Source organism: Ixodes scapularis, unplaced genomic scaffold (genome assembly GCF_016920785.2).
Source record: "Ixodes scapularis isolate PalLabHiFi unplaced genomic scaffold, ASM1692078v2 PGA_scaffold0__279_contigs__length_252992795, whole genome shotgun sequence".
Classification (NCBI taxonomy): Eukaryota; Metazoa; Arthropoda; class Arachnida; order Ixodida; family Ixodidae; genus Ixodes; species Ixodes scapularis.
The window spans coordinates 182,060,818-182,076,640 of record NW_024609835.1 but is presented as its reverse complement, the minus strand read 5'-3'; the positions used below and the strand labels follow the sequence as shown (position 1 = coordinate 182,076,640).

Genomic DNA, 15,823 nt, shown 5'->3' with positions numbered 1-15,823 from the left:
GACGAGCGGAGTGATGGGTGTTTAGAAGTAGCCATGCGCAGCTTTGACCAAAGCTGCCCTGGACTTTCCTTCACCCATGAACTTCCTGTAAACCAGTGTATTCGGTTTCTCGATCTCTCCTTAAAGTTCACAAGCACACAGGTATGCTGGATGTACCAAGTTAGATCCTGTAAAGGATTTCTTCCGAGTGATTCCGAACATTCAAGAACTCTTGAACGAGGATTGGCTACTACAGCTCTTGTCGCGGCACTACAGAAAGCTTGCCCCCATATGCTCGAGCGCAGTTTCCAAACACAGATCTCTATGCTTCAAAACTCCGGATACACGAGCACACTTCGGATACACGAAGTGTGCTCGTGTATCCGAAGTGATACACTCAAAACTCCGGATACACGAGTACCTTTTTGTGAAAGCATTTGCAAGCAAGTTGCCGATTACACCTATGTAGGAGTTTTGAACTATACTGTATAGACACCAGCGCCAGTTGAACCTCTAGCATACATTATAATAACTCCATGGGTCAGCGTCCCCAAGTGTCTTTTTTATAGACGAATATACAAACGCAGTCTGAAGCCAGGAACGGCAGATGTCATCTTCGGAGTGCATCCTGCTAAATTGAACGCGGCAACGCTAGCTGAAGTCGGACGCGCCATTGTGCAGGTCGCCTCCGCGGTGGAAGAAGGGATACGCATCTGCACGGCGCTGCCTCGCCACAGAGCAAGTGCGTCGAAGATTCGTTGCCACTTCTGAGAAACGCTGTAAGATGGCGCAGCTTGTCAGGAACCCAAAGGAAATGTTTTTATTGTTGTTGTTGTTTTTACCGTGAAAACATTTGGCTTGTCATGTCTTGAAACTTCCTTGCTTCTTGACACCCTCGATCATCGCAAAATATCGCAAACAATTTAGTTTGAGGTTGTCTATTTATTTTTCTCTATTGTTTTTATGTTGTGGTTATTCTTCCTGAAGAGTGGTATAACGTTTCGCTATTTCTGTTTTAACACACGACATCCTTCTAAAAAGCTGTCACTTCGATATCTTTGCTACAGTCTTCATTCCCGGTGTATCCATAGCGTTTGTTCTCGACGAAGGAGGCCTCCGCTAGGTCTAGACCGCTCCAGTAGGCTTTGAAGTCCAGGTCGGGACCCATTCCTCCATATTCCTTGGGAAGCATGCTCACGGGCATGTCATTATAGAGACCCTCAAACTTCTCTCCGTGGAAATGAACCTGTAAAAGTAATAGACACACCGTCATGTCTCGTAAATACGAACCCCGTTCTGTGCTATTTCAGTATTTTTGGATGAAACTGGCTACAAGTAGCTATTACTGGCTATAAGCATTTAGATGGACTTAAAATTGCTGCAAATAGCTAGTAGTGACTAGTGTTCTTATTTATAAGCAGGTTTTATGTTTGCTAACTGGAATGGCTTTTAGTGTCTATTGTTGGCTATTAGCATCTCTTTCTGGCCAGATTCGCCTCAAATGGCTTGCAATGGCTCTTAGTGAGTATAATTGACAATTATGTGCTATTTCAGTGTTTTTGAATGAAACTGGCTACAAGTGGCTATTACTGGCTATAAGCATTTAGATTGGCTTAAAATTGGTACAAATGGCTAGTAGTGACTAGTGTTGATATTTATAAGCAGGTTTCATGTTTACTAACTGGAATGGCTTTTATCGGCTATTGCTGGCTATTAGCATCTATTTCTGGCCAGATTCGCCTCAAATGGCTTGCAATCGCTAATAGTGAGTATAATTGACAATTCTGTGGTATTTCACTGTTTATGGACGAAACTGCCTTCAAGTGGCTATCATTGACTATAAGCATTTATTCTTTATCGAAATGGCTTGAAATAGCTACAAATGGCAATTAGTGGCTAGTCTTGATAGTTATGAGCAATTTTAGTGTTTACTAAACGGACTTGCTTTTAGTAGCCGTTGTTGTCTATTATCATTTATTTTTAACCAGATTGACTTCAATGGGCTAGCAATGGCTATAGATAGTATAATTGTGGATATTCATGAATAGCCATTCATAGCCATTCAATGGATATTCATGAATAGCCATTCATAGCCATTGAATATATATTCACGAATAGCCATTCATAACCATTTGAAGCCAGCCTGCTAAAAAATAGGTGGTAATAGCCAAAACTAGCCACATGAAGCCATTTCAGTTTGTAGACAAAGAAATAGTTGCTAATTATAAATACTAGTCACTTTAAGCCATTTGTAGCCAATTCAAACCGCCCAAGTAAGGAACAGATGATTATAGCCAATAGCTCATCCAAGCAACCAAGTCAAGAATAGATGCATATAGCCAATAATATCCATTTGAAGTCATTCAAATCTATACACACTCCGATTGCATAAATTGTAAATAATAGTTGCTGACAGCCATGTATAGCCATTTCAAGCCAATCTAGTAAAAATAGATGCTAATAGCCAATAATAGCCATTTGAAGTCATTTTCCATTATAATCACCGAAATAGCAAGAATTGTCAACTATATTCACGAATAGCCATTTGAAGCCAGTCTGGTAAAAAAATAGATGGTAATAGCCAAAACTAGCCGCATGAAGCCATTTCAGTTCGTAGACAAAGAAATAGTTGCTAATTATAAATACTAGTCACTTAAGCCATTTGTACCCAATTCAAACCGCCCAAGTAATGAACAGATGATTATAGCCAATAATAGCCAATCCAAGCCAACCAAGTCAAGATAGATGCCTATAGCCAATATTATCCAGTTGAAGTCATTCGAATCTATATAGACTCCAAATGCATAAACTGTAAATAATAGTTGCTGATAGCCATGTATAGCCATTTTAAGCCAATCTAACAAAAATACATGCTAATAGCCAATAATAGCCATGTGAAGTCATTTTCAATCATAATCACTGAAATAGCATAGAATTGTCAACTATATCCACGAATAGCCATTCATAGCCATTTGAAGCCAGTCTGGTAAAAAATATATGGTAATAGCCAAAACTATCCTCATGAAGCCATTTCAATTTGTAGACAAAGAAATAACTGCTAAGTATAAATACTAGTCACTTTAAGCCATTTGTAGCCAATTGAAGCCACCCAAGTCAGGAACAGATGATTATAGCCAATAATAGCCAATCCAAGCCAACCAAGTCAAGAATAGATACCTATAGCCAATACTATCCTGTTGAAGTCATTCAAATCTATACACACTCCAATTGCATAAATTGCCAATAATAGTCGCTGATAGATATATATAGCCATTTCAAGCCGATTTGGCCAAGAACTGCCCGTATCCAATAATAGTAGACACTTGAATCCATTCATATTCAAAACATCATGAATACTATGTCACTAAATGTCACTAATGTTCATTCTGAAGCGATTTAAGGTGGTATTGTTAAAGGGACCCTGCAATGACTTTTTGGCTGGTTTTAATTTGCACCGAACCTGAGCGCACTGAACGTAGTAACTTAATCAAACTTTTCTCAAATTTCGCTTTATTTTAAAAGTTATAGGCGAATTAGAATTACAAAAACAAGCAAAAAATAACCTCCTTCATGACGTAGTAGGTCCTGGCTTGAGCGGCCATGAACTAGAGGAGGGGTAGTGAGCTCATCGAGCGTTCACGGTTGCCGCACTCTGGGCCAACGGCTCGAGAGGGCGCCACTAAAGCATATATTGGATAGGCTCTATGAAGCGGGCGGCCGGGGCGGCTCGCATTGCATTTGCTGCGCGATTAAAGACTATTTCGGCATGACACTTCATTCGCCAGAAACGACAGCAAACACGGGGTAAAGATCAGTTCAGAACAGGAGCCACTTCGCGCTGCCATGCCGCCAAATGGCCAAATCGCCAGCAGGGCCCGCGCCGAAGGCCTTCGGAACGCTCGGAACCGGTCGGATCGTTGAGCCGGTATACGACCGCAGCGCCGCCGCGTACCTCCGGGGCTTTTCTACGCTGGCCGTTCGTCGTAGCCTCATCCCACTAGTTCTTTCTAGTATGCGCCGTTTTTACCGCCGCTTGGTGGCGGGTATGTCGACGGGTCTTTTCTTGTTTCCGTACTTTATAAACTGCATTTGTTTCTTTTCTGATCTAAAATACTGAACAAAAACTTCTTTTATAAATAATTTAAACGGTTCGCGCCACGTATATTTTGTATTTCGACTACGAACAAGCTTTTAACGGCTCTGACCAGTAGTAAGCCTAGGACCAAACACGTCACATTTTGCGCGCTTTCGGTACCGCGGGTCGCCCTCGTCGGTGGAGGTGGTTTCCGCGTCGTCCGGTTAAAATATGACGTACTGATATTTAGTTACTCTCTCCGTGCCCGCTGGCTTGTCCGGACCCCAAGAGACGCGGAAGCCGCAAAAAGGTAGACGCTTAAATATGATTGCAGGGCCCCTTTAAGATGATATGCTATTGCTAACAATAGCCACTTGAAGCCATTTTCATTCATAAGTATAGAATAGCAGAATATTGCGACCATAAGCACTAATAGCCATTTTTTGGCAATTCGAGCCAACCAGGTCAATAACAGATGCCTATAGCCAATATATCCATTGGAAGCCAACTCAGCCTACATAAAATCAAATAAGTCGAAATAGTGACTGATCATCATTGATAGTCACTAGAAGTCATTTGGACCCCAAATCCGCCATATAATTTATAAACATGATAATATAGCCAATAATAGCCATATGAAGCCAAATCAGTCTGCACACAATCAGGTAATTCGAAATAGTGACTAATAGCCATTGATAGTCTCTAGAAGTCACTTGGGCCCCGAATCTGCCATATAAATAAAAATATGATTGGATAGCCAATAGTAGCCATTGGAAGCCAACTGAGCCTGCCTAAAATCAAATAAATCGAATTAGTGACTGATAGTGATTGATAGTCACTAGAAGTCATTTGGACCCGAGCCCACCTTATAATTTACAAACATAATCATATAGCCAATAATAGCCATATCAGGCCAATTCAGTCTGCACACAATCAGGTAAGTCGAAATAGTGACTAATAGCCATTGATAGTCACAAGAAGTCATTTGAACCACGAATCTGCCATATAAATAAAAAAATATATTGTATAGGCAATAATAGTCATTGGAAGCCAAATCAGCCCGCACACAAAATTAATAACTCAAAATTGTGACCAATAGTCATTAATAGTCAGTATAACTCCGAATCTGCCATATAATTTATAAATATAATCATATAGTCAATAATAGCCATATGAAGCCAACTCAGTCTTCACACAATCAAATAACTCGAAATAGGGACTGATAATCATAGGCAATCACTAGAAGTCCATTTGGACCTTAAATCTTCCATATAATAATAAATATGTATTGTGGGGATTTCGGACACTGAGAATTTCGGCGACGATGCGGACGGAGCGGGAGAAACGAGCGCGGGGTCAAAGCACGGGGCGCGAGGCGCGTGACGGGGGGACAGGACAGTTGAGCCATGGCGGCGCAAGCCACCGAACACCGGGCTCGAAGAATAAACATGTCTCCATCATGACTTGGCCCCTTCCTCCGGACAAGCGGTGAGCGAGAATACCACAAATGGCGCAGCAACGTGGGGCTCGCTGCTTGTCTGGGGCCGGGTAAAACAAAGCCACGATGGACGAGATTAACATCATCCGCGATGGACGCCTGCTTGGATGCCGCTGCCAGGCCAAGGCAAGTCCTGGGGGACCCTGCTGGAAAGGCCTACTCCAGGTACTCGGGCTGCTGCGAGCAGCAGCCGTTGTACAGCCAGTCGAACGCCCTGCCAGACTTCGCAAGAGGAGCAGCGAATATCTTCGAGCTGTCCACGGGCGGCTGCGCGAGGGACCCCCGACTGCGAGCGCCGCGATCTCCAAAATTATGGTCCCGGCGGACGTTCACTTTCTGTTGTGCTTCGCCATCTCGGTGGAGCACTCTTAACAGCAACACTGAATAGATCAGAGACAAAAAGGAGAGGCTTCGAGAGAGGCAAGAACCAGTAGGAAAACATTGAGACGATCACGGGAGGCGTCAATTATCCGCTATGAGATTAAGCTGTCCGGTTCTCCCGCTTTGCTCTTCCTGTATTGCTTTTGGCACATCAGTCAAGGAGGTTGGAAAGGCTATAGAATGCAGGGCTTATCGCTGGATTTTAATTTATTTTAAAGCAACAGGGCTGGCGTTTGCGTAAGTTCTCCCTTTTCCCCCGACCTAGTCGTAGTGCAAGCTGGAAGACTTTTTAAGTTAAGCGGCGCTAGTGATGATGCTCGGTTGGGGGAAGGGAGACTGGTCAGAAAACAGAAAAACCGTTTGTTATTCTCTCTTTTCCCCTTAATTTTATATCAGTGTTTATTGAAAAGCGAAAGTGACGGCTTTGACATACGTTCTTTCTCTTCACGCGAGCTAGTCGGGGTGTGAGCTGGAAGACTTTTTAAAGTTAAGCGGCGCTACTGACGATGCTCGTTTGGGGAGAGACCGGCAGGAAAGCAGACCGATACTTTGTTATTGTCCCATTTTCTTAATTTTAAGATGTGGACCCGGTTATTGGCTAGATGAAGTTAATCATATTTGTGAGGTGTTCTGCCCCGCGAAGTAGGGTTGGTGCAAACGTCTGAAGTAATGAACTGCGTGCTGATTTTGTGATACATGAGCAATCCAGAAAGGGGGGAAGATGTGGGGATTTCGGACACTGAGAATTTCGGCGACGATGCGGACGGAGCGGGAGAAACGAGCGCGGGGTCAAAGCACGGGGCGCGAGGCGCGTGACGGGGGGACAGGACAGTTGAGCCATGGCGGCGCAAGCCACCGAACACCGGGCTCGAAGAATAAACATGTCTCCATCATGACTTGGCCCCTTCCTCCGGACAAGCGGTGAGCGAGAATACCACAGTATGTATAGCCAATAGTAGCCATTGGAAGCCAACTTAGTCTGCACACAACAAATAAGTTGAAATAGTGACCGATAGTGACTGATATTCACGGAAGTAATTTGGACCCCAAATCTGCCATATAATTTATAAACATGATCACATAGCCAATAATAGCCATATAAAGCCAGCTCAGTCTGCACACAATAAAAAAAAAAACTCAAAATAGTGGCCAAAAGTCATTAAAAGTAACTAGAAGTCATTTGAACTACATATCTATCATGTCAAATTTTGAAAAAAAAGCCAAAATTAGCCATTGAAAGCCAACTCAGTCCGCGCGCAATCAAATAACTCAAAATAGTTACAAAAAGTCGTTGATTTTCATTACAAGTCATTTGGAACCGAAATCCGCCATATAATTAGGAAATGAAATCAAATATCCAATAATAGTCATTCAAATCCCAATCTGAGACATAACATTACAAATATCACGAAATGGTCACTATTGGTCATTAAAGTCTATCACAAATAGAACTACCTAATAAACAGCTACTTGGGCTATATGCCCCGAAATAGCTTAGGATGTTGGCCCAGAGCCATTAATAGCCCTTGGAAGGCAATATAGTTTATACTCGTTCAAATAACTCAGAAATACAATCCAATAGTAATTGCAGTCATTAGAGGCTAACCAGGCCCCCAAAACGATAGGTAATACTGAACCGGACACCATTTCTACTCTCTTATAAATACTGACTCTTCGTTAAACAGCCAATGCAGCAATTAATGGCTGTAATTACTACGTCGTGTAGCATTTCCATCCTCATTGGAAGTGAGTCTCAAATAATTTAAAATAATGACCCATGGAGCAATTACATATTTGAACTGCTGTGCTTTATTTCTAACTGCAAAGAGCCAGTCACTACAGCTAGTAACAGTCATAGCCTTTAGAGTGGTCCATAAACTGTCCATTTACTAGAAAGTCACTAATTGCCAGTAGGCCATTTGTACCAGGTGTAATACATAGGTCTATATTATCTAAATACTTAGTGCTGACATGAAGCGCACCTCATTATGAGAAATACCGTGTATCAGCTCTTGCTCAATTGAAATCGGCACACCGATTTGCCATATATTCAGAATTCCTGATAGTGTGAAGAGAAAAAATATTGTAGTGAATGACTGTTATCCTTTTAATTTCGAGCGCATAGTTTACCATCCCACACCGGGAGATGGCAGCACTTCTGTGTCTCCCGACAACCCCATGTATTTTGGCTCGAGTTTCCAGTATTGGTAATCAATGGTATTTGGTTTCTCTTTCATTTCAGACTGTCGTTTTCGGTATTCAGTAGATTGTCTGAAAATGAAGTCCTACACATACAGCCAGTCGCCCAAAACGCGTCCCTTCGCATATGAAAGCGGGGTCGACTCTTCGCGCCTTTGCGAAGTGACGCAGAAAGGTAAGAGAGATCAGGTGTGTTTCGAATATCCGCCTGGACGTTGAGTTTTTCCTTGGTTTTTCCTGAAATCACTCAACAATTTGTACACTCTCCATGCGAATATTATATCACTGCATAAACTGAATCCGTTTAGGGGACAGTTTTATTTCAGCGCCCTTGCGAAAGTAAAAATCTGATTTGGAAACTCTGTTCACATTTTAGTCGACTCTCATATAAGTAAACGCGGCCAAAGGTTCAGTTTTCGTTTTAGTTTTTTAAGGCGCTGTGAATTTGCTACTTACCCTGTCTGCTATCTTCTTGTTGATGAAAGGTCGAATCACAGCGTAAGCCATGTTGAAGACATAAGACTCCCTCACGATGTGAATCGCTTTTATACGAACCGGTGAGCAGTCCTGTGAAGTTAGAATAGAGGTACTGTTGAGCTTATAGAGAAAAAACAAGATGCGATATTTAGTTTCGCTATCAAAGTATATATGCACCTATGCACTTTGTAGTATGTAACTTACTGCATCCCCCTTTTGGCACCAATAATAAAACAGAAAGGCGCAAGCAGAAGTGGTGAGGCTCTAAGTTAATTTAAATTACGAACTAAAGTAAATGAACACTATGCAGCCGTCTGCTTACACCTGCACGTGTCACCTTCAATCTTAAATATATTGAAAGTGACTCTATTTTTTCATTCGCAACATTTTCAGATTCGGCGAGAAAAAAAAATGATGATGCTTCGGAGTTTTCAGTGTTTAGTTCAATCGCTGGTTTGGATTATGTGACGTGTCATGTAGTTCACGATATCTCCAAGTTTACTCTAAATATGTTTGTGCAATATTTAGAATAACAAAAAAACACACTAAATGCGTAGCATGAATTTAGTTTGCACAAGCCAGATGCGCGTGGGAAAAACTGTTTAAATCGAAAACAGAAACAAAATCCACATCTTAAGTCCTGAGCAGATTCAAACATACATAAAAGAAGTCGTGTAGATGCAGCTTTCCGTTGGTCTCGGTACTGGTGGACCTGGATCAGGTGCAGGTCAGGATACTGATATCCGAGCAAAGCTCTACGTTCCATTTCATATTAAGTTCAACCGCCGAAAACGCTACAATTTTTTTTAGTTTTCTGTCACCCATTGCATGTATCCCCCAGAGAAAAAAAAAAGCTAAGGATCACGCCGCATTCACTGCCGCGTTATTGATGGAGCCGCTTGATTCGCCACATCGGATCGTAGCGTCTGGCTGTGGTTGGAATCATTGTACAACGGAGCATGTCCATAAGTACAACCAGTGAAATAGTAAAAGCAAAAAGTACAATCGCTTGGTGTGATCTGTGCGTAAAAAGTGAACAAAAAGATTAATATGATGTCTCCTCCATGTGTTGTCTTTCTGCAATAAGCAAGAAAAAAAAAAGCGTTTGGAGTGGCGTGCGCCTTTGGTAGTGAGTAAAGTGTGCGAACCAAAAGTATTCTGGTGAAGGTCTTGAGCAGCCCAAAGTTGACGTAAACCATCTTATCCAAAGTAAGTCCGCCATTGTCCTGGATAAAGGAAATGCCGATCGTCTGTGCCACTGGGTCCGCTGTCAGATATTCCACGACAAGGGCAAATGCTTGTATAACTTCACTGTGCGCCGCAGTCTGGGGATCCCAGTCACCTGAAAACAAAACGAGTCATTTCGTAAATATATGGTGCCATATTTAAGATGTCTTCCGTCTAAAGTCACGAGATCTCGGAAAGTAGCATTCACTTTAAACAACTGGCATTCTCCTATGTGCATTGAGCATGATTTTAATCGATGCATCCTTAAAAGGATACTGAACTGAAATTTGGATTTCGCAAAGTAAGTCTGCAGAAGTGTTGAACCGGACGCTACGAACTCCAAAACATCACTCGTACATCGGTATCTTAAACGGATGGCCGTACTTTTGGAAAAGAAGGGCGCGATCAAGCGAGTTTTTTGACGTAACTCTCCTCCGGGAGAATTTGAGAATTAGGAGAAGCGGCCTCGCATCTCTCCTCCTCCCTTCGGTTCACCAGCTTGACAGGGCGTAGCGAGGAGGAGAGAGAATAGAAATCGTGACGCGCTTTGTCTAGTCAGCCTCGTCGGCCGGGTTCAATCGCGCACTTATTTTCCAAAAAATACGGCGATCCGTTAGATATATCGCCGTATGAGTGATATTTTTTGGTTTTGCAGCTGCCCGCCAATCCGCCCGGCCTTGTTTAGTCAGCTCGAAATTTCGGTTCAGTTTAAGGGAGAAACCGCTGCATGGTTACCTTCTTCAGTCTAAATCGATCGAGCCGGCGGAATATTTGATTTTATTTCCTATCTTTCTCGCGGGACCAAGACATTACAATCAGGAGTGTGTTTATTTTACAATAAATACATAAATAGAAGAATGAAGAAGACGCAAACAGTAGTAAACGCCGTTTAAGCGATTGATCATTGCAATTTAAATACTGGCAGTGCCGGTATTTACGTTTTAATGTGCATGAACACAATTTAAAAATGAGGTAGTACCCGCGTCTAACGTTTATCGCGAACAAAAGTGGTAAAGTACGTTGCTGGGGCAGTTGCCACCCTTTTTAGGCAGAAATAAAGTAGCCCAAATGGGAAAAAGACCAATCCTGGGTTACTTACTTGCCCTTTTCCCATCGGCACTATTTTATTTGTACCGAAAAACTCAGGTGTGCTGCTCACAACGCCATAAGAACAACTTTGCGTATTTTATTGGGAAGAGATCACTCAAGTTTTGTACACTGCATCTTGTGCTGCATATGGTAAAGGCAAACCACAATCTCACAAAGGCGGTCATATTTATTAAATAAAGTTTTGTTGTGGTGAACGTAGTTAGCAAAAAGGGAGCGACATAGATCTAACCAGCGAACGGGTATGTTTCGTTTTGCATTCTTTTTTGCTTAGAGCTAAAATGTACAACATCCTCAGCCAAAGCCGGAAACCTCATCAGGGAGAGAGTTCTTCAAAGTTCTAAAGAAAGGGGACAAAAACAACACATCACTGTTGTTCCTGTTTTCCTTCAACCGTTTATGTAAATTACGCGCAATTACATCGCCCAGTGTCTCTTATCAAATGTCTAGATTACTCCTGGCCTCAAGGGCGTCGAATGGACATACCCAACCGCATTGTTTCTTTAAATTATGTTAATAAATTTCCCACAGTCATTAGTACTTCTCACCTATATCTAATAACTAGATTACAGTGTGTTTAATATTGAAGTCTTGTCGTGCTGAATGTTTATAAATAGTGTATATGCTCATTACTTTGTATAATGCTCACGAGAGCTTTAAAAAATAGATGAATCATGATCACGCTCTTAGACTCTGCGATATAGAATCCGTAAAAGAACGCTGAAATTAAAAATAAAATTGTAAAAAGCTTAGATGGGCACAGCTCTTTAAAAACACTTACAAAAAAAGCATTTTAGAAATATTTTTGCTGTTAGACGCATTTGAAGTGGAGACATAGAGGCTGCACGCCAAGCTGCATCTCGTGCTTACACCGTGCTTCTTATTGACTGAAGATATGATTGATCTGTAAAATATTGGGTGTGAAATTTTATCTCTGTGTCGTAGTAGTTTCTTAATATACAGTATTTTGTTTTCTTCTTCAGAAAGAAATGATCTAGATGGAGTCCTTCTTGCACAAAATTGAAAGAGTAAAACAAAGAGGACAAGCACGGGACAACCACGTGTTGCCTTGTCCTCCTTGTTTTATTCTTTCAATTTTGTGTATTCATGTTCAACTCGCTCGCCTTTACGAGTCATTCTTGTTTTCAAAATTATCCCAATATCGCCCTTTTTTGCATTTGTGTGAAAGGATAACAAACATGGCTGCTGAATAGCTCAGCGAGCGCAGCTCGTCGAGCTGGTTAATTTCTGCGAGTGCGAGTCGGTTTGCGCTCACCGATGTGTTTAGAGGAAGATCTCCACGACCGACGTAGTTTGAAACAAACAACTATGGCAAGTAAGCGCCTTCAAAAGCGTTCTGCGAGTGCACGTTCTTTGTTTTCTTTTTTAGCGAGACTGGAGTAAGTTTTGCGTCCCACATCAGCTATAAGGTGTCCGAAATGCCTAGGCTCGATCTAAAATGGGCCATAAAAATCGGTGCACGCACGTCGCAATCTAAACTGTACGTCAAAGGTGTATTTCACAAGTGGATATTTCACAGGTAGGGGCATGGTAATATTACAAGGCGTAGCTCCCTTTTCGTGAAAAGTAGGGCCGGAAAACTTGTCAGCATCAACGGTGGACGGCGACGCAGACGACCGACTAGAGCGGCGGGGAGCGTTTGGCGCACGTATTGATAGATGCGCTGCCTCCTTCCCAGTATATAAAGGCTTTAGTTCCAGTTTGCTTTTAAAAGAATGATCGAGACTGACGGCGACGACCGTGGTCTGTTAAAAATAACATAATCTTTTTGTAAAGTATCTTTGGTTTAAAAATGAATGCGGAAAATGACCGCAAAATTTGAAGAAACAAAAATAAGTAAAACGCGGTTGCGTAATGACGGCACTCTTGCTGCCGACAGATTTCGTCTGCACGTCGTCTGCTTTCTTTCGCTGGTCGGCTACACGTTGCAACGCTGCTCCCGACACCATTCAACCAATGTGTGTGCCATACGCGCCCGCCTCTCGACTCGGTCATCCGTTTCGCCGTCCGCCGTTGACACTGGCAAGTTTTTTTGGCCCTATTTTTAACGGAAAGAGAGCTAGGCCTTGGAAACTTCCAAGGTAAAACCCACCTGTGAAATACAGGTACTTCTGACGAAAGGTTCAGAATGCTACGAGCCGGCGCCAATTTATACGGCCCATTTAAGATCAAGCCTCGGCATTTAGACACCCTACATGCTGCTGAATTAGTCTTGATTTGTTCGTTTGCGCTTGTTGATGTTGAATGAAGATGTTGGTTCCCGTAAAAGCGGCCACATGTCTCTGTACATCGTGCAACCGTCGTGATTGCATCCGAGGTTTCAATGCCGAGAAGGTAGCTACACAGGAAACCATTTGCGAGACATTTGGCTTCAGGCAATCGGGCGTTTAGCTTGCATCAAGCTTGTCCAACTGTGTTCCCGTCATATACAGTAGTGAACAAAAATATATATTTCGTTTCTTTTACAGAAGTATAGCTCGACGTCCAGTGAATAGCCAATAATATTTTGTTATTATATGGTACACCATAATGCAGCCTTTTTAGCCACCAGGGGTTGCTTGTTGCGACACCGGTATACCGGTGTCGCAATTATTCATTTATTATTTATTTTTCAAATTGTGCCTTCTCCTTCGTCACCTCGTGGCCGTTCACAGTAACCTACGTTTTCCATTTGTAAGAAAAGAATAATGAATTCGTATCGTTTTTATAGTGGGTTATTTTTAATATACGCATATTTAGCAGGCAATGAGAAGAGTACGCGGTACAAAGATATCGATTACAAATATTAATAAATCAACACATTTTTGTAATCGATAATTATAGATTGCAAAATATTTATTCATATTTAAGTAAGAATCAGTTTCTACTCTATAAATACGTTAATGTAGTGTTTCATTACAATTTTTATATCTATATCACAGTTCGAAGAAAAGCTATCCGCGTAAAACCGAAATATATATTTTTGTTCACTATACTGTAGCTTCGAAAGGCAAGTAACTCTCCAGCTTTGCAGTGCGCCTGGCCTGCGAAAACAAATATTTTAAGATAACGTTTTAATTGTGCGTCATTACGTTGACTCACCTTGCTCTCGAAAGACATGCGAAAAAAATGAAAGCCGTTTACAACTCCCTGTAACGCCGAAATAGAGCGCAGCTCTTGAGGAGGAGGAGGGAAGGGTACTGGGGGGGTGGGTCAAGTGACCTCGGGTGGCGGGGGTCCTGTGACCTTGGGGTGTCACGTGACGTCGGGGGGTCACGTGACCTGGGGGTCACGTGACGATGCCGATGACGTCATCAAAGACGTCACTGATGGCGTCATCAGTGACGATGACGATGCCGATACCAATGACATCATGAGTGACGTCACTGAGGATGTCATCAGTGATGATGACGATGACGATGCGGATGCCGGTGACGTCATCTGTGACGTCACTGACACAATCAGTGATGATGAAGATGACGATGCGAATGCCGGTGACGTCATCAGTGATGATGATAACGATGCAGATGTCGATGACGTCATCAGTGACGACACTGATGACGTCATCAGTGATGATGATGATGATGCGGATGCCGGTGACGTCATCAGTGACGTCACTGATGACGTCATCAGTGGCAATGACGTGAACGGGAGTCACGTTACCTCGGGGGGAGGGGGTCACGTGACCTCGGGAAGGGCGGGGGGTCACGTGACTTGGGTAACCATCATGACCCTCGTGAGGGTAACCCTAGTAACCCTTGTGAGGGTAACTCTCATAACCCTCGTGACCCTCGTGAGGGTAACCGTTCTGACGGTAACTATACTTCGTTTCAGCTTCGGTCCGAGCGCGGCCGATGTTATGAGCCGAAGGGCCAATTAAACAGCGAAAGAGGCACAACGTCATGGCGTGCTCTCTGCAGTTGATAGGACCAGCCGGTATTCGCCGTCTCTCTGTGCGTGCTCCGGCGTGCTCCTCCGCCGGCTAGTCTTATCAAGCGCAGAGAGCACGCCATGACGCTGCGCGATTTGCGGTGTTTGATTGGCCCTTCGGCTCATAACATCAGCCGCGCTCGGACCGAAGCTGAAACGAAGTATAGGATGGTAGTCTCGCAGTGAGTGTCGCTTCACTACCAGCAGCTAATAAATTGCTAGCGACCACTTCTGTCATGGGATTCGAAGTAAAACCATCCACGCCGAAGTCATATTCAGAGAAAATGGGGAAAATTAAAGGAGTTCCACTACAGTACACAGACAACGATCTTCTGGAGCATTTACATGATGCAGGTGTTACGTACACGGTTAGCAAAAATAACACGCCCAAACGTGTAAACCGTTGTCCCATAGCGTACACGTCGAAACGTGTTCGTTTTACACGCAGCTATCTGTGTTTTTCGTCTACACATGAGGTGCTGTGTAAACTTCACACGCTACACCGTGTCTGCCTTCAGCAAAACACGTTTCGAGCGTGTTCCTTATGAAACATGGCGGCCAGCGGCCGAGAACAGGCGAGAGACGAGCCCAGCGAGCCGCGCGCCTTTCACCCGAATTGAAAGCACACAGGGCGCGTTAGTTCTCGTTCGATGCCTTTTATGCACAGTAAAGTCTTCAAGCGGCGGACGTACCTACGTGCAAAGGTACGTACTGTACGTGCGTCGTCGGCGGTCGGCAGCTTCAACGAGCCGCTGGACAAAAAAACGAATGCCGAACTCACATGGATAAATAACTTGAGCAAACTATTTAAAATCGGGCGGTAACTTGCGCCACCTATCAAGATTTCTAGCAGCCTGTATTTAAAAAAAAGACGACTCTGTTAACACTGCGAACGACCACGACTAGAGAGCAACCCTACATACATCGCAGGCAAACCAGTACCACATGCT

At 43.1% G+C, this 15,823-nt stretch overlaps 1 protein-coding gene across 1 annotated transcript in view; it reads right to left on the bottom strand.

The window, feature by feature from the left end:
* Positions 1-1,012: 1,012 nt before the first annotated feature.
* The window catches only part of LOC121837819 (alpha-tocopherol transfer protein-like), a 34,741-nt gene continuing 19,930 nt past the window's right edge, over positions 1,013-15,823 (bottom strand). The window contains exons 3-5 of the mRNA XM_042293645.1: positions 9,758-9,951; positions 8,589-8,699; positions 1,013-1,225 (exon numbers count right to left, since the gene is read on the bottom strand). Coding sequence (XP_042149579.1) covers positions 1,013-1,225; positions 8,589-8,699; positions 9,758-9,951 — 518 coding nt within the window. The remainder of the gene's footprint in view (positions 1,226-8,588; positions 8,700-9,757; positions 9,952-15,823) is intronic.